A 25,862-nucleotide genomic window follows, 5' to 3' on the forward strand; every position below is an offset into this window, starting at 1 on the left:
TCAGCAGCTATAGTGTTTGTAGCTGCTGACTCTTTAAAGAAAACAAAAAGTTGCGGGTGGAAACACCGCTTTAATTTACAGGGATTTCCTCTCACTTCCAGTTTGGCTATGGGACAGGAAGTGGAGGGAAATCTCTGCAATGGCACACAGATGACAAAAAAAATCTGACATGGGTTATAACCCTCATTTGCTACAAAATGAAAGAAAAGAAAAAGAAAACGTGCCCATAGTTCTAATTTAAGTGGTTAAACTGACCTAATTTATGCCTCATGTACACTACTGCTGGTAAACAGACGTTTAGGAGCAGCTGGGCGTTTTATGTTACCTTATCGGTACATGCACAGAGTTGTTTATAGGCAGGCGAGTTTAGAAGCATTTTTTGAAAAGCAAAAAAATTTGTTCAGGACAGAGGCATTTGAAAGGCCAAATGACTGTAACAGCTTGTAAATGAGGCTAAACTGACACTTTTAAACGTTGGTCACTATCCGTCAAGTTAAATCATTCAGATAAAACAGATCAAGTAAAACATCCCGTGTACATTAAGCCTTAGGCCCCTTTCACACGGCAAGCCCGCTCGGATCCGCATGTCTGTTTTTCAGGTGGATTGGAGTGGGCATTCCATTGACTCCTACGGGGAGAGGGATGTCAGGAGAAATCCGCTGACACCCGTCTGCCATCTGATCCGCTACAAACAGATGGATGGCGATACGCTCACCATCCGTCTTGGTGGATTGGATGAGATCTGATGAAAACAGACATGTCCGTTTTCATCCAATCACTCAATAGGAATTAGCAGCGCTCTGACGGGTCCCTCCCCGCTCAGTGAGCAGAGACAGATCTGTCATCCGCCGGCTCAGCGGAAATCAAATGAGCGGATCCGCCTCATGTGAATGAGGCCTTACAGACAGAAATGAATTCCTTTGATGTTTAGTAACTAAAATATACTTTGTATCTCTTCTCTATCTCTCAGCGCTGAGGAACGTTGATAAACATTTACCAGCTTCTTTTTTTATTTTTTGACAGCTCGGCTGTCACCTTATACAGAGAATCATGGAAATGGCTGATTAGGATCGTGGAGGATGGGGTTGAATCGAGATTTTTTTTTTTTTAACACTTAATCGTGCTGCTCTAGTTCTAATGCAGTGTGGCAACCTGTGTTTTAACATCCTGGATCATTGCCGGGGTATACTAAAAACCTATGTGCCTGTTCACAGTGAAAATCCAGCCAGACAGTTTACATCTTGGATGGTTCAGCAGGGACCAGCTGAGATTTAAACCATCTCTGGGCAGGCTGATTGTACCCAAGTCGATCGATGGATCAACTTGGGTACCACTAGGATGTTGGATTTCTAGCATGCGATTATTGCCAGCGGCTATTTACGGTGTTCTCGCGGCAGGGACAGCGCCGCTCTGTCAGAATACAATGGCTCCACGGGAGGGATTACCCCCATCTACACTGACTGTGTTGATGGGGGAATCAAGGAGTTTTCTTTCCGTCAGCCTGTGGTTGCAGGAAAGAAAATGCATCATCTATGACCTGCCTAAAGCCCCATACACACTATTAGATGTTCTGCAGATTTTTGTCTTCAGATTTACCAAAACCATGTAGTGCAAGGGCCTGCCTGATTGCACACACATTGAGGCTCTTAAGGTTTTACCTCATATTATATGGTTTTGGTAAATCTGAAGACAAAAGATCTTCAGAAAATCGAACAGTGTGTATGGGGTCTAAAACTGACCATACATTATGCAATTTTCTTTCCTTCAAACACAGGCTGACGGGAAGAAAACCGATTACCCCACCCTATTAGATTGTAAGCTCCTCTGAGCAGGGCCCTTGTAATCCTCTTGTATTTTATTCTAACTGTATTGTCTCCCTTCTATATTGTAAAGCGCTGCGTAAACTGTTGGCGCTATATAAATCCTGTATAGATGATGATGACCGATTCCCCCATCGACGCAGTCAGTGTCGATGGGGTAATCCCTCCCGTGGAGCCATTGTGTTCTGATGAGCGGTTTCTACCATCAAAATACAATGATCACTACTGGCGGCTACAAAAATAAAAAAATAAACAGACAGGTTGTTTGTACTGAGATCGATCGATGGATCAGCTTCAGTACAACCAGCCTGCCGATAGATGGATTGAAACTCGGCCAGTTCCCAATAAAGCGGATGATGATCCGTCTATGGCCAGCTTAACACAGCCAGGAGGTGCGATGAGCTGCGGTAAAAGGCAGACACATAGCATTCTATTGCAGCACAAAGCATGTCACCACTCTGCTATGCGGAGTTATGAATGAAGTGTCACTTTGAGAAACTTTTTTTAAAGTAAAGGGTGCAGTGCTCTGAAGCAAACATCACTCTGCAGCCTACTCCTCGAAACTGACGCTAGACTTGCGCAAAAGAACAAATGTCCCCGTGACAACCACTGTGCTCAATTCCCATACTGGTGTCACAGGGACAGGAAATGGAGGAAATCTACCCAATGTAGTCACAGACAGAAATAAAACACCCCACAGAAATGTTCTCTCTTCTCCATTACATCCAGAACTAAACATGTGTGCAACTTTAAAGCATTTCTACCGTGCTGACATGAATAGTTCTGGCCGGGGATGTGCACATCCTCAGCTGACAGCTAGTATAGATGAATGTGAGGAGAAGGCGGCTCAGGCCTTGCACCCACCTCTACCCAATTCATTACCTCCAACACCACAGGCATCCCAAATCCCATCTCCCCCTCCTACAGGGATTTCATTCACCCCCATGATAATTACCTGCAAACCCCAATCAGCTCACCAAAGCCCACTCCGGAGGCGGAAAAGACGTCACGGCGAGCAAAAGCCTGGGCGGGGTTATCGCCGCCATGTTGGTAAAGGGCTAAGCGGAACCTGATTGCAACGGCTGCGCGCGACTGAAGCCTTTGCGGCCATGTTGGATAATCCCCGTACAGTAGAAGAATGTTGTAGCTCAGCTTCCTCTCTGGACCGGGCGTGACGTCACATAAACGCGCACCTATTGGATAGTTCCTCTAGTACTGGCGGAAGCTCCGCCTCTTCCCTGTACTGGAGTAAGCGGCCATGTTGGTAGAGGAAGGGATAGTCGCAGGTAGTTTCAGGAAGTCTGTTAAGGTAGGGTGACAGCCAGACTCGGGGCGACGTGGGTAGCACCTGTCACTGCAAGAGGTAAGATATTCTATTGGCACAGTGTAGGGATTAGAAGGTGTAGGAATGGGTTCTACTGCAGACAGGAGAGAAGGAATATAATGAGAAGCCGAGGGTGAGATGTTCAAGAGGGCCTCCAACACAGGCAGGTTCGACTAGAAATTGTTCACACCGTAAGGCCCCATTTATATCTGTGCACCAACTTTTCTTATTTTTGCATTTTTGACGGGCTGCCCTATGCGCCACAAACACGCCAAAGTAGCTCCTGTAGCTTTTGTTATTGGAACTGCCTTCATTTAACCAACAATTGCATGGCCGTGTGACGTTCTACCCAAATAAAACCTTTTTTACCCACAAATAGAGCTTTCTTTTGGTGGTATTTGATCACTGACGCATTTTTTGTTTTTTTGCGCTATAAACAAAAAAAAAAAACTGACAGTTTAAAAATGTTTTTTATTTATTTTTTATTTCTTTTTTTTTACTTTCTACTATAAAATATATGCAATAAAAAAAAAAAATCAAATTTCTTCATCAGTTTAGGTTAATTTGTATTCTGCCACATATTTTTGTTAAAAAAAATCCCAATACATGTATATTGATTGTTTTGCTCAAAAGTTATAGCGTCTACAAACCTATGGGATAGATTTATGCGTTTTTTTTATTTTTTTTTATGATTTTACTAGCAATCAGAGGTTTTTTTTGGGGGGGAGGGGGGATTTTGCCATTGCGATGGACAAATCTGACACTTAAAGCAGAGCTCCACCCTAAAGTGGAACTTCTGCTCATTGGGACCCCATAATATAATACAGGTATTTTCACCCACTTCCGAGCATAGATAGCCGCAGAATCTGCGGGGTATTTATGGCACTTCCTGTCCCTTCCCCGCTGTCTTCTAGCAAACACACGGGTCCCAGAGACAGCGGGTCGCGCTGCACAGTAGGGAGCCGGGAAGTGAAGTCACAAGGCTTAATTTCCTGATTCCCATACTGAAGATGTCGGCGGCAGCACCACCCAAGACATCGTGGGCGCACTGGACAGGTGAGTGTTCATATTTTAAAAGTCAGCAGCAGCAGTATTTGTAGCTGCTGACTTTTAAAAAATAAACGGCGTGTGTATGCTTTAAGCCTCATACACCCGATCAGATTTTCAGCAGGGAATTGTGTGATGACAGACTGTTAGCTTAAAATCCTACTGTTAGTACACTCCATTAGAGCTGCACAATTGATCGTTAAAAAAAAATCGTGATCTCGATTCAACCCCCCTGACAATCTCTATTGCAGAGTTTGCTGATTCTTTAACCACATCAATACAGGGCATTTATACACCCTTCCTTCCCAAACCAATTTTTAGCTTTCAGAGCTCACGCTTTGAATGCCAATTACTCAGTCATGCAACACTGTACCCAAACAACATTTTTATCATTTTTTTTTCATACAAATAGAGCTTTCTTTTGGTGGTATTTAATCACCACTGGGTTTTTTATTTTTTGCGACATAAGTGAAAAAAGAGCGGAAATTTTGAAAAAAGTTTCTATGATAAAATTTTGCAAATAAGTCATTTTTGTTCATAAATTTGGGCCAAAATTTATACTGCTGCATCTCTTTGGTAAAAATAACCCAAGTTAGTGGATATTATTTAGTCTCTTTGAAAGTTATAGAGTCTACAAGCTATGGTGCAAATCATTGAAAATTTATCACATCTGATCACACCTGATGTACCGACTGCCTCATTTCATCTTATTTCTTGAGGCTCTGAAATGTCAGGAAAGTACAAATACCCCCCAAATGACCACTTTTTGAGTAATAGTAGTAAGAGGCATGGTGAGTTTTTTGAAGTTGGAATTTTTTCCCACAATTCTTGGGAAAAAGAAGAATTCTTTTTTCTTTCTTCTTTTTTTTTTTTTTTCACAAAATTGTCATAATAACAAGTTATTTCTCATACACGGCATAACACCCCAAAATACATTCTGCAACTCTTCCCGAGTATGGCGATACCACATGTGTGGGACTTTTACACAGGCTGGCCACCGAGAGAGGCCCAACATGCTGGGAGCACCGTAATGGGTTCTAGGAGCATAAATGACACCTCTAATTTCCTAACGACCTATTACATTTGTGAAGGCCCTGGAGCACCAGGACAGTAGAATTGCCCACATAATGACCCCATTTTGGAAAGCAAATGCCCCAACGTATATATTTTTTGAGGCATAATGAGGCTTTTGAACAGTTCATTTTTTTTTTCCACACGTCTTCGGAAAATGTGGAAAGAAAATGACAACTTTTTTTATTTTTATTTTTTTACACAAAGTGGTCAGTTTATAAGATATTTCTAACTCAAAGCATGTACATAGCAAGAATTACACCCCAAAATACATTCTGCTACTCATCCTGAGTACGGCGATACCACATGTGTATGACTTTTATACAGCGTGTCCACATACAGAGGCCCAACATGCAGGGAGCGCCATCAGGTGTTCTAGGAGCATAAATGACACCTCTAATTTCCTAACGACCTATTACATTTGTGAAGGCCCTGGAGCACCAGGACAATGGAATTACCTACGAAATGGCCATTTTGGAAAACAAAAACCCCAAAGTATATTCTATAAAGCATTATGAGTCTTCTGAACGGTTAATTTTTTTTATATAAGTCTTCAGAAAACGTGGAAAGAAAATGAAAATGCATATTTTTTTTTTTTACACACAAAGTTGTCAATTTATGAGTTTTTCTAACACATAGCATGTATATAGCAAAAATTACACCCCAAAACACATTCTGCTACTCCTCCTGAGTATTGCGATGCCACATGTGTGAGAATTTTACACAGCCTGGCCATATACAGAGGTCCAACATGGAAGTAGTACCTTCAGACGTTCTAGGAGCATAAATTACACATCTCATTTCGTTCCTACCTATCACACTTTTGAAGGTCCTGGAGCACCAGGACAATGGAATTGCCCACAAAATGACCCCATTTTGGAAAGCAAACACCTCAACGTGTATTCTATGAGGCATGGTTTGCAAATAGGTGCTCGGGCACTCCGACGGGCTGGTGACAGGTACTCGGGTACTCAGATGAACGCTGACGGGTACTCAGATGAACGCTGACGGGTACTCAGATGAACGCTGACGGGTACTCAGATGAACGCTGACGGGTACTCAGATGAACGCTGACGGGTACTCAGATGAACGCTGACGGGTACTCAGATGAACGCTGACGGGTACTCAGATGAACGCTGACGGGTACTCTGATGAACGCTGACGGGTACTCTGATGAACGCTGACGGGTACTCTGATGAACGCTGACGGGTACTCTGATGAACGCTGACGGGTACTCTGATGAACTGTGACGGGTACTCTGATGAACTGTGACGGGTACTCTGATGAACTGTGACGGGTACTTTGATGAACTGTGACGGGTACTCGGGTACTCTGATGAACTGTGACGGGTACTCTGATGAACTGTGACGGGTACTCGGGTACTCTGATGAACTGTGACGGGTACTCCTGATGAACTGTGACGGGTACTCGGGTACTCCTGATGAACTGTGACGGGTACTCGGGTACTCCTGATGAACTGTGACAGGTACTCGGGTGCTCAGATGGGCTGGGACAGGTACTCGGGTACTCAGATGGGCTGTGATGGGTAATGACAGGTACTTTGATGGTTGGTGACAGGTCCTCTTTAATGTCCTCTTTATTGGGGGGGTAATCAGTGTGTGTTGGTGTGTACACTAGGTGGTAACGAGATGTTACCGCAATCTCCTCCTCACACACAATCAGTGTGTGAGGAGGAGAACCCGGTAACATCTCGTTACCATGGTTTGTTTACATTCTGTGACCGGCTGTGATTGGACACAGCCGGTCACGTGGTAAAGAGCCAATTTCATTGGCTCTTTACTGCGATGGGGGTTGGGCTGTGTCAGGGTGACAAGCCGCATCCCCGATCGCCACTCTGCACGCGCCCTAGGCACGAGTGCTGTGAATGCGCAGTACATGTGACCAGCTGTGATTGGACACGGCCAGTCACGTGTATGGGGGGGGGGGGGGTGGATGGGGATGAAAATCCCACAGATCGGGGATGGGCTGTGTCCGAGGGACACACCTCATGGGTGGGAGATCCCATCTGTGGGCGTCATTTGACTATGGCCTGGTATTGAAGTGGTTAATAAAACAAGTGGAGAGACTTATCTGTTCACTCAGGTGTCAAAAGAAAACATCCAGGGCAGTCTGCCAAGTTATTAAAGTGGTTGTAAACCCTTACAAACCACTTTGACCTAGAGGTAAGCCTAGATTAAGGCTTACCTGTAGGTCCAAGCAATATCTCCTAAACCTATATGGTTTAGGAGATATTTGCCCGAAAACGGGCACCGCTGTCTACGGCGCATGCGCCGTAGACAGCGGCGCGCAGGCGCACACTGAGCGCGGCATTTCCAAGAATGGAGCTGCCGCGCGTGTCGACTCCCGTGCGCATGCGCGGGAGTGACGTCATCGCGGCTTCACCGAATGACAGCGGCGGAGCTGCGAGACGCCACCAGCGAGATGGATGCGGCGGACTACAGGGGACAGCGGTGACTTCGCTGGCTCCTGTGTCAGGTAAGTGACACATAATGGGCTACTATGCGATGCATTATAGTCCATTATGCTTTGCCTTTGCAGGGAATGAAAGAGGAAGTAAACCCATCAAGGTTTACTTCCTCTTTAACATGAAGCATTGTAACTAACTCTTCCTTATTAGATCAAAGGGATAAAATTCTGTGTGTAAAGAAAAAAAAAATCTGGGCAGTCTGCCAAATTTTTAACAACCTGTAAATGCAGGAAGTTTAACCACTTAAAGTCTAAATCTTTTTCTGACACTTGTTTCTTAAGTTAAAATCAATATTTTTTGCTAGAAAATTACTTGGAACCCCCAAACATTATAATTTTAGCAGAGACCCTAGGGAATAAAATGTCAATTGCTGCAATGTTTTGTCACACTGTATTTGCCCAGCGGTCTTTCAAATGCAATTTTTTTGGGGAAAAAATACACTTCAAAAAAATGAAACCGTAAAGTTAGCCCAATTTTTTTTGTTTTAATGTGAAAGATGATGTTACACCGCAACAATCGTGATCTATCTTCTAAGCAAAAAAATTGTCATTCTCATTTTAGCCAGAGTCGTGCAGCTCTACACTCAGACAATTGTTGTCCAACTTTCCGCCAGCAAATGTTGGTTTGCAGGCTAGTAAATTTTTGGCGGACAATGGTGTGTTGTCAGAATTTCCCTACGTCTTTACACAAGTCCGTCACACAAAAGTTTAAAGTACAAACACGCATGCTCAGAATCATTGCTCACCAAACACGACATTAGCAGAAGGTTCCCAAAGGGTGGCACGCAAGAGTTTAAATTCCTCATAGTATGTCACTACATTTGTGGGCCAACAATTGTGTACCATTTGTATGCAAGACAAGTTCACACCACAAGCCCTTCGGACAAAAGTCTGACGCTTTATTGGTAAATAATCTGATTGTGTGTACCAGGCTTAAGTGACACTTTTTTGAGATCAGTGACACCGATACAGTGACTGGCGTAAGGCTGTCTCCCAGGGGCCATTTGTTACCTGTCCACTTCCGATATCACCACATGGGGACTATATTACCTGTCTAGGCACAGGATTCTTTATGCGGTGGCTACTGAGGTAGCTTGGCTTTGTTGTTCGAGTACCCTCCATTGTGGTTACCGGACCTGGATTATCCCTTAGGACAGTGTCTTGCCTCTGTTTGGAAACCATTTGGTTACGTTTGATCTACTTCTATTAGCAGATTTGGTCATTGACATCTATCTGTATACAGACCATAGGAAGTATTGGTGAATACCCATATTATCTGGATACCAGCATACAAGGTTCACTCTCCTGCAAGACAGAGAGATCCTTTCTCTCCTCTGTCATCCTTTGAAAGCTTAATAGGCTTTTCCAGGACACAAACGGTGAAATGCTTTGACGCTCAAGGGCTCACTGTATACTCTGTATAATTTTATATGATTTTTAACTCTTTGAAAGCTCTATTCATATATTATATTTGTTCAATAAACATTGTTATTTCTTTATATTTTGCTATTGTTTCGTATGCCTTAAAAGTCCAGCCCAGGGATACCTAGCAAGTATCCCTTTTCTTTTTTGTTTCCCCTTAAAGCGGAGGTCCACCCTAAAGTGGACCTTCCGCTCATCGGAACCCTCCCCCCCTCCGGTGCCACAATCGGCACCTTTCAGGGGGGAGGGGGGTGCAGTTACCTGGATAATCCAGGCAACTGCACCCACTTCCGGGATAGCTCTCTGCGGAAAGGGGCGTAACGTACGCCCCTTTCCGCAAGTGCCCGCCCCTTCCCGCAAGTGGCCCGCTGCCTGCTGGGAAACACACAGATCCCAGAGGCAGCGGGGAGCGTCCTTATTGCGCAGCGCGATTCGCGCATGCGCAGTAGGGAACCGGGAAATGAAGCCTAAAGGCTCCATTTCCTGATTCCCATACCCAAGATGGCGGCGGCAGGACCCGACAGGCGACCTAGAGATCGGCTTTGGGTGCTGGACAGGTAAGTGTCACTATTTTAAAAGTCAGCAGCTGCAGTATTTTGTAGCTGCTGGCTTTTAAAAAAAAAAGGGTGTGTGGGGACAGTGTCAGTGTTTTTGTTTTTTTTTTTTTATTTTTTTTTTTTAATTCTCTCCATTCATTAACTGAGACATCGTAATCACAGGCGGTTACAATGTTTCAGTTATGTGAATGGACAGAGTCAGTGGTTACTGACTCTGTCCATTCTGAAAATGAAGGAGCCAGGTTTACAGGGTATGGCAGAGTATGGGCTGGCAGGGTACGGCAGAGCATGGGCTAGCAGGGTATTGCTGGGTACTTCAGGGTATGAAGGGATGGCTGCTTCCATCCAATCTCTCCCCTCCACTGTACAGATTAGTACAGAGAAGGGAGAGAGGAACCGGCATGATGACATGACGCTGGTTTGTTTACAAGTGATCGCTCCGTCGGAGCGATCACAGTGTAAACAGCCTGGGTGTAGAAAGATGTCCGCGGCTTCGGAGCTAGGCTGAAGCCGCGGCCTTTCCTAATGCCGATCCCGCTGAGCGCTCCGTGGCATGTGCCGATCCGAGCGGGGTGGCCCGTTCGGATCGCGGATCGGTAACGATCCATTGCACCCCTAGGGGCGGCGGCACGGAGGGGAAAAGGAGAGGGGGCGGCGGCACGGAGGAGAGCTACTGAGAGATACTGATGCCTCGACGCCCTGCACGCACGTCAATGCATTTTTGTAGTCGACGTAATCGATTGTTAACTCGTCGTGGCAGCTCTACTCCACTGTATAAATGATGCTGCCAGGGCCCTTGTTATTATCCGGGGCAATCAAAGGGTTAACTGTTCACTGGGTTTTCTTTCTTAACCACTTCAGCCCCTGAAGTTTTTACCGCCGTACAGCTACAGCGATTTGCACAGAAGAGCCATTGTGCTGGTGGCTGGTCTTAAACTGGTTAATGTTTGGGGGATGGACTGACTCAAGAAAGAGACAAATCTGTGTTCCTGATTAGCAGGAATCGCAGACCTTTATCTCCCTCACTGACTGAACGATGGTCTGCTTTTTTTACCTAGGCAGACCGCTGTTCTGTCTCTTCACCAAACAATCATAGGTGGCCAGCAGCCATCACGACTGCCGACCCCACTGATTGGCTTCCATTGTATCTAATCACAGCGAGAGCACAGGTCCGGCGCCGCACATCCCAGAGCCGATGGAAAAAATCACTTACAAGTACCTCTCCCGATGCCTCTAAAAGTGATCTTGTGGCGAATCCACTGCTGGTACCACATTTATCAGACACAGAATCGTCCACCGTACAAAACAGCTAAACAATACCAGGGTTATGGCAGCTAGTGCTGTCATATTAACAGTATTTAACGTAAAATAATGACGTAAATGTACTGTGGGTGGTCGTCAAGTGGTTAAAAAATAATGGTGCCGCAAGCTGAATGCCCAGTTTTGCACGTTTCTATACACTTGCTCAGAAGCGTCTTTCTGGAACATGAAGATGTGAATACAGCCTAAAGGCTGGTTCACACTGGAAGGCACATTCCATGCACGTGCTGCCCTTTTTAATGGCACCCCAAACACATCTTGCAAATGCAGCACCTTTGCGGCCACCAAACCACAGGGTACCCTGCGGTTTGGTGAGATGAGATCTGCAGAAGTAGCATTTGCTTCCACCACTTCTGTATCCCATAATGTCTGGCAGCCCATTGAAATAAATGAGCTGTCCAAACCATAACACGGAGGAATACACATATTCTAGTTTGAACCAGCTCTAGGCTAGGTTCACACAATTGCGGGAATGCTTGTTATCCACACATGTTCCTGCAATCACAGCCAAAACGTGCTGCTCTTTTGCACAGACGGGGTGCTTAATTATCCTAAATGGTTCCCCCATGCATCTAAAAATGTGGTGCAACAGCGGCCCCAAATGAATAGGCTGCTGTGCCCATGAACACGCACCAGCTACATGAATGTGACCCTAGACGTTGACTCTGTTCACATCTTGGCATTCCGAATCATGGGTGGAATCGCCGCAATTCTGCCTTCAATTCAAAATAATAGCAAAAGTGATCATGGTGGTCCCCATGAGAGCAGGGGTTGGGGTTTTATTCAAACCTTTTCACGGTGCCAAAACCAAATGAAGATGTCAGACCCATTCTAGATCTCAAGGATCAAAACCGCTTCCTGAAAATTTGAACTTTTCACATGGAATCAATCCGATCAGTAGTCTCCATCTTACAAGGAGGAGAACTTCTGGCATCAATCGACATCAAGGATGCATACCTGCATGTACCTATTTTCCCCGCTCATCAGAAATATCTGCGTTTCAGAATGGAAAAACTTCATTTTCAGTTTGTAGCTCTGCCTTTCGTTCTAGCTACTGCACCTCAGGTGTTTACAAAGGCCCTGGCCCCTCCTCTAGCCATATTAAAGGCCCAAGGTATAATGATTATAGCTTACCTAGACAACCTGCTATTGATAGACTGGTCAGTAGCCCTGCTTAGACCAAAGCATGGTTACCACAGTCGGCTACTTGGAATACCTAGGTTGGGTCCTGGACCTTGAGAAATCTTCTTTAAAGCCAGTAAGAAGACTAGAGTACTTGGGTCTGGATATAGATACAACCCAGAAGAGGGTGTTTTTTATCCCAGGCAAAGACCAGCGCCATAAAGGAGCTGGTTCAGGTGGTCCGGGCGAAGAAGGGTGCTTTTTATTTGCCTTTGCATGAGGTTGTTGGGAAAGATGGTGGCTTCATTCGAAGTAGTTCCCTATGCTCAGGTTTCATTCGAGACTGCTTCAAGACAGTCTCCTGTCTGCCTGGAACAAGAAGGTCCAGGCACTAGATTTTCCGATGCGTTTGTAGCCAATAGTGCGCCTGAGAGCCTCAGTTGGTGGTTGATACCCAAGAATCTGCGGAAGGGTAAATCCTTCTTGGCAGTTACCTGGAATGTTGGGGAGTAATCCTGGAAGAGACAACTGTCCAAGGGAAATGGTCCAGATCCAAAAGGACCTTGCCCATCAACATTCTAGAGATTCTGGCAGCGTACCTATCCCTAAAGGCCTGGACTTTCAGGTTGTGGAATTGTCCTGTCAGGATCCAATCCGACAATGCCACAGCTGTGGCTTATATCAATCACCAAGAGGGCACCAGAAGTCGTGCAACCCAGGGAGCGGTAAACCATATCCTAACCTGAGCAGAAAAGCATGTGCTGTGCATATCGGCAATCTTCTTTCCAGGAGTAGAGCATTTGCAGGTGGACTACTTAATTCGTCAGCAGTTGTTCCTGGGGGAATGGTCCCTTCACCCCATCTTCCTAGCTATATGCCAAAGATGGGGGATCCCGGACATAGGTCTGTTTGTGTCTCAGTTCAACAATAAAGTTGACAACTTTGTGTCAAGAACAAGGGATCCACTCGCATGTGGAACAGATGTGTTGGTGACCCCGTGGGATCAGTTCACTGATTTATATTTATTTATACTCCTACTCTGTTGCTACCACTAGTTCTTCGCAGGCTCAAGCAGGAAAATAAGCCAGTGGTTCTTGTGGCCCAGAAGATCTTGGCATGCAGAAATAGTTAAGATGGTGGTAGGGGCCCCATGGACCCTACCACCACGTCCAGACCTGCTATCGCAGGGACCAGTGTTCCATCTTATCTTACAAACGCTACTTTTAATGGTTTGGCTATTGAAACCCACATTCTGAAGGATCGTGGACTTTCAGGCTCAGTGATATCTACCTTTATTAATGCAAGGAAGCCAGCTTCCAGAGTCATTTATTATAGAGTCTGGAAGGCATATGTTTCCTGGCGTGAATCCAGGGGTTGGAATCCCAGAAAGTATGTCATAGGTAGAATCCTTGCCTTTCTACAAATGGGGTTAGATGGGAAGCTGGCCTTGAGTACTATCAAAGGCCAGGTCTCTCAGCCTTATCGGTCTTGTTTCAATGACCACTTGATTTGCATTGTTTGGTTCATAGCTTCATACAGAGGGTGACACTGCTTATCCCCCCGGTTAGGTCACCCCTGAACCCTTGGGACTTGAGTTTAGTTCTGTCAGCATTACAGAAACAGCCTTTTGAGCCGATACAACATATTCCCTTGGTCCTTTTGACAAGGAAGCTAGTTTTTCTGGTAGCCATATCTTCTGCAAGAAAGGTATCAGAATTGCTGCTCTTGGGCGCATGCGCGGCGCGAATTGGACCAGTCGCATCTGAGCGAAGCTCCGGCACAGTGGGAACGCGAACACCACCCCCGGGGCCATTACACACCCAGAACCAGCCCAAAAGTACCAGCACCCCTGGGGGAAAGTCCGGTGCATGCCGTCCGCCAGGTCCCGTTGCAGGAAACTGGCGCAAAGGTCTCTCGCGAGCTATCTTCTCAGGGCCCACGAGATGGTGGGGAAATCCCAAGATGGCGCCGACCCCCAGCACTCTCCAGCTCATGCAGGCACTCCAGCGGCCTCTCCTGCCTATTCATCTGGCGACAGTGAGTACCCCCTGCAGCTTACTAAGGCAGACTTAGATGACCGCCTCACCGCTATGTATGTTAAGATTGCTGAGAAGTTTCAGACAGAACTGCACAGATCTACCAGCACCTTGCAACAGGAGATAGCTGTTTTAGGAGGCAGAACAGACCTTCTTGAGACTAAGCATGATGAGCTGCAGCTGGCATACACAGATCTCCGCAGAGACCATGAGGCACTTAAAGACTCTGTATCTCAGCTCCAGGACCATTTAGAGGACTTGAACAACAGAAACAGACGGAACAATCTGCGTTTTAGAGGGGTCCCCGAGTTGGTCACTGATTTAACCCCAGCCATCTACAAGTTGTTCCAGTCCCTGCTACCAGCAACCCCAGAGGCTGCGTTTGCATGTGATAGACTCCATAGGGCCCTTCGCCCCAAACCCCCGGAAGACAAACCTCCCAGAGACATTATTCTTTGCCTTAAAGACTACCTGATAAAGGAGGAAATTCTCAGGGCCTCCGGCAACACACCCAACATCATTTTGGATGGAGTGAAAATCCAGATCTACCCGGATATCTCCCCGGCCACACTGGATAAAAGACGCAAATTAAAGGAGATCTCCATGCCACTTCAGGAGGCCAGAATACGGTATAGATGGGCGTGTCCCTTTTAAGCTCCAGGTTATCCACAATGGCTCTATGTTCACGGTGTTGAACCTGCAAGAGGGTAAGGAGCTCCTGGTTAAGCTGGGTCTGATGGCTAAGGAAGATCTCCCGAGAATACCCTCCACCCCCCGCACCTCCGCTATCTGGGCTACTCCTTCTCCGCAAAGGGACCGTAGACGGCAGAGACAGGAACTCGGGGGCCGCCAACACTGATGCCTGGCTTGAGTTTCCCTATTTTGATCCTGATGGACCGTGCTCACTGCAGGCCCCAGTCTACTAATTGATGACTGTGGCGCCTCCTAGGCAAGTATGGGGCCCCCCTGTGAGTCGGACTCTTGCGGTAGCCTGGCCCCCTGCCCCTGAGACTGTCATCTCGCCCTGTAGCACCCGTTAATCACTTTACAGTTCCCCGCTGTGCTGTAGCACAGTAGCTCCCCATTTGGTTGTCCCCCCGCTCTTACTGCAAGTCACCCCAGCAGACGGTGAGAGGCAAGGAGAGCTCTGGTCTTGGGAGCCCCAAGAGACAGACTTTTATTTTTCCCCATGGTCTATTTTTGCCTCATACTCGGACCTCGAGATTATTAGAGTTGTCCAGTCCCTGAAACCCTCCAAGAGCCCGGGGCCAGATGGTTATTCTGCTCCTTATTTTAAAAAATTCCTGGGCACCCTGATCCCGCACTTAAAATCATTATTCAACTTTTGTCCTCAAAGGTAATAAATTCCCGGACGACATGCTTTTGGCAAACATCCTTGATCCCGAAACCTAATAAATACCACTCCCTCCCCCAGAACTACAGGCCAATCTCTGTTATTAATACAGACTTGAAGATCTTCGGCCGTATTTTAGCGGACCGACTGTCAAACATTATTACCTCCCTAGTTTCCCCTGACCAGACAGGATTTATCCCCTCCAGACAAATCACGGACAACATCAGACTCGTGGCCAACATAATCCAAGACACTGACCTACACTCCCGTAAGGTGCTCCTCCTGAGCCTAGATATTCACAAGGCCTTTGATAGTGTCTTATGGCCCTTTTTAGAACAAATATTAGCAAAATTTGTTTTTTCAGGGGCCTTTGTCCATGGGTTCCGGGCATTATACCACCATCCCAGCACTAGAATTAGGCTTCCGGGCTGTAACTCAGATTACTTTACTTTGGGTAGGGGTACGAGGCAGGGCTGTCCCCTGTCACCTCTTTTATGCGCCCTTGCCAACTAACCTCTCGCCCAAGCTATCCGCCTAGATAATATTAGGGGTTATACGAAGGGTGATCACGAATTTAAATTGAGCCTTTATGCGGACGATGTCCTTATGTTCCTGCCAGACCCCATTGTCTCTATCCCAAACCTTATAACCACCCTTCGTAGGTTCCAAGAAATCTCCGGCCTAGGGGTTAACCTCAAAATGCTCAGCTCTCTCAATTAATTCCCCCCTTAGCACTAAGACCTTGATCCAAACCAATTTCAGCTTCCCCACGGATGGCCTGTTGCTACCCTATCCGGGAATTAAACTGGCCCCATCCCTCCAAAAACTCTACTGTGCCAATTACCCCCCTGCATTTATTTGCCTCAGGCAGCTACTACATTCCTGGAGCTCCTTCCATATCACGTTCTTGGGCAGAATACAGGCGATTAAAATGTCTATACTTCCCAAACTTTTTTTTTTAGAGCCCTTCCTAATTATGTACCCAAACAGATGATTAAACAACTACAGCGCGACGTGAACAAATTTATTTGGAGTCATTAAAAAAAAAACGCCTGGGCAAACAGATGCTATACAGATCGCGACCCTTGGGTGGCCTGGGCCTGCCTAATCTCTGGCTGTACTATGTTTCAGCTAGACTCCTGCAATTAGCCCAATGGTACACCTCCCCGCACAGTATACCCTGGCTCCGCTTTGAGCGTGCCTCTATTGCCCCTTTCTATCTCCCGGGCCTGTTATGGGCTAAATCTATCCGCCCTAGGGATATTTCTGCCCTGAATGCTGTGTTTGGTCAATCTCTGTACTTATGGTCCATTTTATAAACATAAATTCTCCCTCCTCCCTTCCCACCCTAAACTGGTGTCGTTTTTGGGCGACCCCCTCCTTTCCTGCAGCGTTCTCCAGCCCTGATACCTTCTTATTATGGGTAGCGGGGGGGTTGATCACCCTGCACTCTTTATTGGTGGACGGGATGATCCGCTCCTTCCTATCCTTTAGAATCCTCCCACTCCCTCCCTAGATGAGAGTTTTATAAATATCTCCAAATTAGACACTTCTGTGACACACACTAATCCAGGTACAAAGCAAACCCCCGTGCAACATTTGAAGATCTGTGTGGCCCCCTCCTCCAGGGATAAGGGTACGATCTCCCTGTTATATGGCTATCTGGGTGGCCTGGGCCTACCTGCCAAATCCTCAGCTATACTACAATGGGAGGTAGAGACTGGCGAGGTGGCCTCCCCCGAGGAGTGGTCGCTGCGAATCTCAAACATGCATAAATGCACTAAGTCTGTCGCGGTGAAGGAAACCGTGATGAAACTCCACACAAGATGGTATTATACCCCGGCTAAACTCCAATTTTTCCCCTTGGTCACGGAGAACTGCTTCAGAGGTTGCCCCGCTAGAGGTACACATTTACATATTTTTTGGAGCTGTCCCTCGCTGAGGGTCTTGTGGCAGCGGGTAACAGAGAGGGTGGTCGATATCACGGAGACTTCGCCCACCCTCACCAGATGTGCCTATTCTTTGCATAGATCCCCGGAGCCACTCCCCCTGAAAACTTGCCCATACTTTATTTAACGCAGTACATTGGGCTATTGCTCTGTTTTGGCGCACCCCAGGAATCCCATGGGACCAAATCCTCAAACGCATGGCGTCTATTCAACTAATGGAAAGGGTGTTCCTCACTATAATGGACACAATACCCACATATGAGCTGAAATGGAAATCCTGGCCCTTGAACACCCGCTCCCTTTTCCGGGTGGACCCCCCGCCTCAGGTTTCCTGTGCATGTCCCTAGTTACAGATTTACCCGTAGCTCCCTTGGTATTCTGTTGTTGTGTTTTTGTTATTTTTGTTATATTTGTTGTACTAGCCCATGGATGGCAGGTATCTGTGACTTTTCTTTTTTTTTTCTTTATGGGTGTAAGTCGAGTTGCGGGTAGCCTTGCTCCTCAAGATTGGTGGAGATTTTCCTCTTTCTACCTCCCCCGCACTGGACTTCCACCTGACTGTCATCACTTCTTACATTGTATACTTGTGTTGATCCTACCAGTGTATGTGTTCCATGCTATAATATTTCTGCTGTACCTCTTTTATTGTACTGGCTGAATTTCTTCAATAAAATGTTTGTATTAAAAAAAAAGAATTGCTGCTCTTTCTTGAGCCATGTTATTGTTAAGAATAGCGTAGTAGTGCATCCTCATCCTAGCTTTCTGCCAAAGGTGGTTTCAGGTTTTCATCTAAACCAGGATATTGTTCTGCCTTCATTTTTTCCAGAGCCCTGTTCTACAGAAGAGAAGCCACTACATTCTCTGGATGTAGTGAGAGCAGTCAAAATCTATTTGGAGGCGACTGCTCAGATTCGGAAAACTGATGTTTTGTTTGTTGCCCGAAGGTCCTAAAAAAGGGCAGGCAACGTCAAAATCTACTATTGCTAAGTGGATTCGGCAAGTAATTATTCAAGATTATGGTTTGAAGAAGAAAGTTCCACCTTTTCAAATCAAAGTGCACTCCACCAGGGCTGTTAGTGCTTCGTGGGCAGTGCATCGCCAAGCCTCCATGGCTCAAATCTGCAAGGCCGCAACTTGGTCTTCCATCCATACATTCACCAGATTCTATCAGGTGGATGTAAGAAGGCATGAGGATATTGCCTTTGGGCGCAGTGGGCTGCAGGCAGCAGTATATGTCCTCAGGTCTGATTGCACCCTACTTTTGTTTGTGTTTCCCTCCCCTCAGATAGCTTTGCTCTGGGACATCCCATACAGTAATTACTGTGCTCTGTGTCCCATGATGTACGATTAAAGAAAATAGGATTTTTATAACAGCTTACCTGTAAAATCCTTTTCTTGGAGTGCATCATGGGACACAGAGGTCCCTCCCCTCTTCTAACGTATATTGCTTTGCTACAAAACTGAGGTACTCCCAGTCAGAGAAGGGAGTTATATAGGGAGCTAAACTTCCTGTCTAGGGTGTGCCAGTGTACATCACCTAAAGGTGCCTATATAACCCTTACAGTAGCTACTGTGGCTCTGTGTCCTGTGATGTACTCCAAGAAAAGGATTTTACAGGTAAGCTGTTATAAAAATCCTATTGTTTTGCTTACATCTATTCTATGTAAGCTGTTGATCTCTATATAAATACGTGTGAGTCTACAGACTTTCATACTGACAATGGTCTGGCTCTGGAGTCTGGATCCACCCACTTTCCCGTCATCTTGCTTGATTGATGTCAGCTCTGTTCTGTGCTTGTTCCCGAGACTTCACAGGGCGATGCGATGGTCAGAAGAATCGGCGGAGATATCAGCACTTAAGTGACTAAGGTAGAAGAAGTCACTGATAGTGCTGTGTATGTAAATCTCCTCTACATATTACTACCTACCAGGGTGAAAACCAATATATTTGTAAAGCAGAATACACATATGGATGTAACAGCACACAGGCATTCCATGCATTACTGGTATAGTAAAATGAAAATACAATCAGAGTTAACATTGTGACTGAATCTTTATTGATCTGGATTTTTAAATGAGACAATAAATCTCCATTCACATCTACTTGTATTTTCATACTGAAGAGCCCAGAGCTCCTCAGACATGGACAGAGCTTTGCTCACCCATTATTGGTGTATTACCTGGTATTCCTATAGCAATAATGTTACTTTCATTGTAAATGGAGTATTACAGGATCGCATGCTGCACAAGGTCATTTGGTGACACTGTACGGCATGCGGTGGCTCTTTATGGCATGTGATGACTATCTGGTCAAAGCAGTTTCCTGTATGAGGTCGTATTACTATAGAAACAGAACCTTGTGACCAACATGCTCCTTCTCTGCACAGCCACGTCTGTCAGGGGAGAGGGGGACAGAGGCAGGAGGTGTGTTGGTGAAGTTTTATACACCCCCGAGAACTTTTCAAACAGCAAATTGACCGTTTTTGGCAGCTGGAGGAAAGTTCATGTGCACATGCTGGAAAAACTAAAAGAGGTAGGAAAAAAAGATTGGCTGATTTTGTGATGAGTGTAATGTGATGCGAGATGTGATGGATTTTCTTTCCCTGCTTTCCGGGGTAAGAAAATCCATCACAAACCCAGTTGGTAAAGCTGGCACCCACAGTACACAAAAACTCTGAATAGGCACACATTTAACCCTTTGATCACCCCTGATGTTTAACCCCTTCCCGTCCAGTTTCATTAGTTCAGTGACCATGCATATTTTTAGCACTGATCACTGTATTAGTGTCACTGGTTCCCACAAATTGTCAGATTGTCCACCGTAATATCGCAGGGCTGCTAAAAGATTGATCGCTGCCATTACTAGTATAGAAAAAAAAAATTCCGGGGTATATCCCATAGTTTGTAGATACTACCTTTTGCATAATCCAATCAATAGACGCTTTTTGGGATTTTTTTTTTTTGTAGGCTGCCGGGATCCCCGCAGTGTCTCCTCTGGTGGAGACAGAGGATGGATGGATTTGCTGTGCTGGAGGGAGAGATCACCCGTCGCTGGATCAGATCAGCCATCTCTGGACCCCAGAGAGACGATCATCCGTTGCTGGCTAGTAAGAGTGGATTACCACCACTGGAATTTTTTTTTTTTTTTTTTTTTTTTAACAATTCAGCAGTAAGGTTTTTAAAATTATGACTTTTGCCTTGATTATAAATTTTAAATGTAAAGCCCAGGCTTGTTTTCTTTAGTTTTGGATCCTCTAGGGAATTGCTTAAAACCCTGGCATTTTACTGTCCATGTCCTGTTGGGAAAATCACTACAAGTTTGAACTTTTAGGTTTCCCATCATTGTTAACTTGCCTGATCCTCCACTCCTCCCCGCTGTTTGACTGGTTTCCATAGACTCTTCTCCCTTACACTCTAGTGGTCTAATGTCAACTAAATCAAAACTCATAAGGCTGGCCATACATGGATCAGTTTTTTCATTCAACCAGCAAGTTGGAAAAAAAAAAAACTGTCTTGATTCCCACATCCACACGTTTAATGAGACCCCCCCCCCCACTTTTAAAATACACAGATCAGCACTGCAGCTTATTGCTTGTGGTGCCGGTTGAGCATCTTTTACCCGACAAGTCGGTTGGACATAGGACGATCACCAGATTGACTTCTGTTCCATGGCAGTGGTCACACATGGATTTAAATTTATTCGCTGCATAAACACAATAGTCAGCAGTGGAGATTTGCCCATCCACTTTGTTAGTGTGGATGGGTGAATCAAATGATTTTCTCATGTTTTTAGCCTTTCAGGCTGGTACAACAAACGCTCCAACTTTGGGAGCACATTTCGCATGACGTGTATAAATCAGTGGTTCCCTATGAGAGCCATCTGAACTGGTCTGACGCAAATGGGTTTGACTTTGAAAAAGGTTCCTGCCCTACTTTTATCTGACTTTGACTTTGATCCTACTTCAGCCCATTGGATACATTGATGTCGGATCATCTTCTTAATTGATCCAACTTTGGCATGCGACGTGCTCTGAGGATGTTGAAGGGGCACCCCCACTCCAAATTAATAGTCTAAGACTATACCAGACCCTTCGGTCTGGTATGGTTTTAAAGGGGAACCCCACACCAAAAATATGTTGATGGGGACCAGGGCCTCTTCCTGACAACTCTGGCTGGTGGTTGTCGGGGTCTGCGGGCGAGAGGCTTGTAGGAATATACCCCTACCCATTCACCTTAAAAGTCTCAAAAATATAAACAGCACACAGGTTTTTGACAAACAAATACATTAAAACAGCTCTGGTGTCTCTTCTCCTTCCAATTTGAGGGCATATGACCTGGTATGGTTCAGTAGGGGGCGCTCCACTCCTACCCACCCCCTTTCCTGACCTGCCGGGCTGTGTGCATGGATAAGGGTCTGGTATAGATCTTGACGGGGGGCCTCACTTTTTTTTTTTGTGGGGGTTCCCCTAAAATCTATACCAGACCTATGCTGTTTTTTGTTTTTTTTCATACCAGGGCCTGGTATTGTCGGATCCTGTTCAATGAAGTTGGAGGGCAAAGTCGTCTCTTACCAGTATTCACAATTTTTTAAGCTGATACATATTGTTGCCAAATTCTGTATGTTGATTTTTGATTTATATTGCAGAATGCTCCAGAGGCTCGGCCGTGGGATGCTGTGGCGATCTCCTGGAAAACACAAGCCTGGGATTAGTAAAAGATGATAATTTTAGGGGCTTGCCATTTTTAGCAGAAAGGAGATGCAAGCTGGAAGATGATAAAAAGGAAATGGGGAATTTGATGGTGTGAGAGAGAAGTGTCGTTCATCAGTCATGCGTCTGTCAGCCATTTTCAGGTCTTTTTGCTTTCGTTTCTTGATCCTCATTGTGCTCACTCTACTTCTTGCCCCTATCTGTTTCCGAGACCTCCTCTACTCTCCTTTGTTTTCACGACAACTGAACCTCAGACGTTTGAGTCGTGAGTTCCTACAAAAAAGCCTGCAGGATGGTTCTAATGCCTTGCAACATTTCCATCAAATTGTGTCTACATCCAGCACAGTTCTTCCCAATACATCTGTGCCCTGTGTCCACAGAGCAGCTGGGAGCCTTCGCCCATCTCGTGTCAGAGGCACCACCAGTTTGGTTGTCACCATAATTACAACAAGACGCCGTTCTGAATATCATTACCTCCTTCAGGTAGCGCGTGGTTTTCTTGATCGGATGTCCGAGTGTGGCCAAGACTGCTCCACATTTCAGATTTTAATTTGTAACGTTGATTCATTTCCTGAGGGCCACTCTGATGCCTGCCTCCTCTCCCACCTGTTGCCAATGGTGTCACGACATTGGACCGAGCATGTGGGTGAAGCCCCAAATCGATTTGAACAGGAGAAGCAGGACTATGCCTTTTGCCTTTCCCGCACATTGGAGGTCTACAACCCAGAATATGTGTTACTCGTTGAGGATGATGCGGTCCCTTTAAATGATATTTTTAATGCATTCTTCCATTTAGTGCGGGTACGCTTTCTTCAGGAGCCACTAGGGGGCGGCCTGTATGTAAAATTCTACCACCCAGAAAGACTTCAGGGTTACATCAACCCAGAGCCCATGCGGATTTTGGAATGGGTCGGCCTAGGAGGGCTAGCAGGACTGGTCCTTACCTGGGTATATACTCTTACCTTGCGCCAGCAGCAGTTTAGCTGGTGGGTGTTTGTGGCATTTACTGTATATGCCATGATGCTGGCGGAGCTGGCAGGACGCCACTACCTGCTGGAACTGCGTAGGATTTCTCCAGCCCTTTACAATGTTGTGCCTGTTACAGAGTGCTGCACGCCGGCTATGCTGTTTTCAGAGGCGTCTGCTCGAAGGACTCTGTCCTACTTGAAGGAAATAGTGTGTGAGCCAGGTTATGCGAAAGATATCGCCCTGTACCAAGAGCTCTGGAGAAGAGGGGAATGGGCTTGGGCACTGGAGCCCAACATGGTAACACATGTTGGGATGTTTTCAACACTTAGAGGGTCTTTTGAAGGAGAAGAGCCGCAGCTGCTATAACATTTCTATAATTCTTGACCAGGAATGAAATAAAACTGTACAAATTTTGTAGACTATACAAACTTTATTTTTTTACATGAAGATTTATCGAACAGAACAGTGATGCACATTAAAAATAGATTTATTTTTTATTGTTTGCACTACTAATATTCTATGCACTTTGCTAAAGAAAGTACGGGGGTCATCTGGTCAAGAAAGGGACATAATCTGCTGATATGCAACTTGACAGATGATGTTGGAATGTTGAAGGACTTTTTTTTTTTTTTTTTCTCTTTACTAATTTAGGTCAGTCCTGTTGCACAAAGATTTTCTGAAAAGCTGGGAAATCTCTGACATCACAAGAAGTAATGGATATATGTGTAGCAAAGCATCTGTGAGATCGGGCTGTGAATGCACGCAGCTATTCTTAAAGTTATTCTGCCTACTGTATATGATGCATTGAAGCTTAACAGATTTACAACACTGCTGCCTAATGTCTGGTACACAAGATAAGCCTATCAGACAAATGAGCGCCAGTTTTTTTGTTTAATTGCATACTAGTCTCATATCAAAAACCAATAGGTCACTAAAGTTACGAAAATTACGACCGAATACAACTTCGGAACTGTTGGAATGTATTGTATTCTTTAGTTTCCGAGCATGCGTCGTCTTGGTCACATGATTTTTTTATTTTTTTTTATATTTTTTTTTCATACAAATATACGAATTACACTAAAATTTTCTGTTATTGTATGAACAAAATTTTCGTGCTTGTCCATTCGGATAATTTCACATGAATTCTCTTGATCACCTCTCAAAAGCTGTGTACTAATGATTAGATTATCGGACGTCTGCTCCAAACGTTTTATTTTTGTCTGTTTTTTCCATCGTGTGTACTAGCTATTAGGATCAGTAATGTGATACATGATTCACACAGGTGTCTTGCTTTGTGACCAGTTCCTTTTTAAATGCAGCTACGAGCTTATGAAAAAATGCAAATTAGGGTTAACTGCTAGATAGTCTCTTTTAAATGTAAGCGTACTGTATTGATTATTGGAATGTAAATCACTTGGATATGGCTTTTCTATGTATGGCAACAAAGCTTTAATATTAGTAGGAATGTGCATTACTTTCAGACACCAAATTTGAATTTTGAGGTGCCTTACTGTACGGAACATAAGTGTTCTTTAAAGTCTACTTTCATAATAATGGTCTATGTCTTATCTCAATTTTTGTATTCTGTTTAGGAACTGTATAAAAATGTTACTCATATAGAATCTTGTTTTTTTGTTTTGTTTTTTTGTTTTGTTTTTTAAGATTATGTACACTGGATTAAAAGCTGTATGTTATAACCCATGCATATAAGGAATTATGGAAGAGATAAAGCAGAACTGCAGCCCAAATAAATATGAAACCTGCTGCCAGACCAAACATTTTATTTGTATTCCTTTAAACATTAGAGATAAAGTACTACCTTCTACTTTCTACTCCCATAGCAACCCTGCCCAAAAATTGTTCCTTCTCGTTTAACTACTTAAGGACCAGGCCTCTTTTTCAGACTCTGTGTTCACATGTTTAAAACATTTTTTTTTGCTAGAAAATTACTTAGAACCCCCAAACATTATATATTTTTTTTTCTAACACCTTAGAGAATAAAATGGCGGTCATTGCAATACTTTTTTTTTTTTTTCACACCGTATTTGCGCAGCAGTCTTACAAGCGCACTTTTTTTGGAAAAAATTCACTTTTTTGTTTAATAAAAAAAATAAGACAACAGTAAAATTAGCCCAATTTTTTTTTATACTGTGAAAGATAATGTTATGCCGAGTAAATTGATACCCAACATGCCACGATTCAAAATTACGCCCACTCGTGGAATGGCGTCAAACTTTTACCCTCAAAAATCTCCATAAGCGACACTTAAAAAATTCTACAGGTTGCATGTTTTGCATTACAGAGGAGGTCTAGGTAGAATTATTGCTCTCGCTCTACCGATTGCAGTGATACTGCACATGTGTGGTTTGACTACCGTTTTCATATGCGGGCGCTACGTGCGTATGCGTTCGCTTCTGCGCGTGAGCTCGTCTGGACGGGGTGTTTTTTAAAAAACATTTTTCTTTTCTTACATCAGGGGACACAGGGCCATAGTAATAACTATGTGGGTTATATCAGACTATCAGGTGCTGGACACTGGCACGCCTCTTAAGGCGTGAACTTCCCCCATATAACCCCTCCCACTACTGGGAGTCCTCAGTTTTTTCGCCAGTGTCTAAGGTGTTGGGCACATGTAAGGATGTGTGTACTAAGCTCCACGGGCAGTAATCCTTTGAT

At 44.9% G+C, this 25,862-nt stretch overlaps 2 protein-coding genes across 2 annotated transcripts in view; one reads left to right on the forward strand and one right to left on the reverse strand.

Annotated features, from left to right (window-relative positions):
- RNF20 (ring finger protein 20) overlaps window positions 1-2,919 on the reverse strand; it is an 88,082-nt gene extending 85,163 nt beyond the window's left edge. The window contains exon 1 of the mRNA XM_077454747.1: window positions 2,776-2,919. The gene's annotated coding sequence lies outside the window, so the exon portion shown is untranslated. The remainder of the gene's footprint in view (window positions 1-2,775) is intronic.
- A 134-nt stretch (window positions 2,920-3,053) lies between these two features.
- Window positions 3,054-24,962, forward strand: PGAP4 (post-GPI attachment to proteins GalNAc transferase 4). The gene is made up of 2 exons (XM_077454749.1): window positions 3,054-3,183; window positions 22,154-24,962. Exon 2 carries the CDS (start codon window positions 22,338-22,340, stop codon window positions 23,550-23,552), a length of 1,215 nt encoding a protein of 404 aa, XP_077310875.1. The 5' UTR covers window positions 3,054-3,183; window positions 22,154-22,337; the 3' UTR covers window positions 23,553-24,962.
- The last annotated feature ends 900 nt before the right edge of the window (window positions 24,963-25,862 follow it).

The sequence above is a fragment of the Lithobates pipiens genome, unplaced genomic scaffold (genome assembly GCF_037356315.1).
Source record: "Lithobates pipiens isolate NorthernLeopardFrog02 unplaced genomic scaffold, aLitPip1_a1.2 Scaffold_25, whole genome shotgun sequence".
Taxonomy (NCBI): Eukaryota; Metazoa; Chordata; class Amphibia; order Anura; family Ranidae; genus Lithobates; species Lithobates pipiens.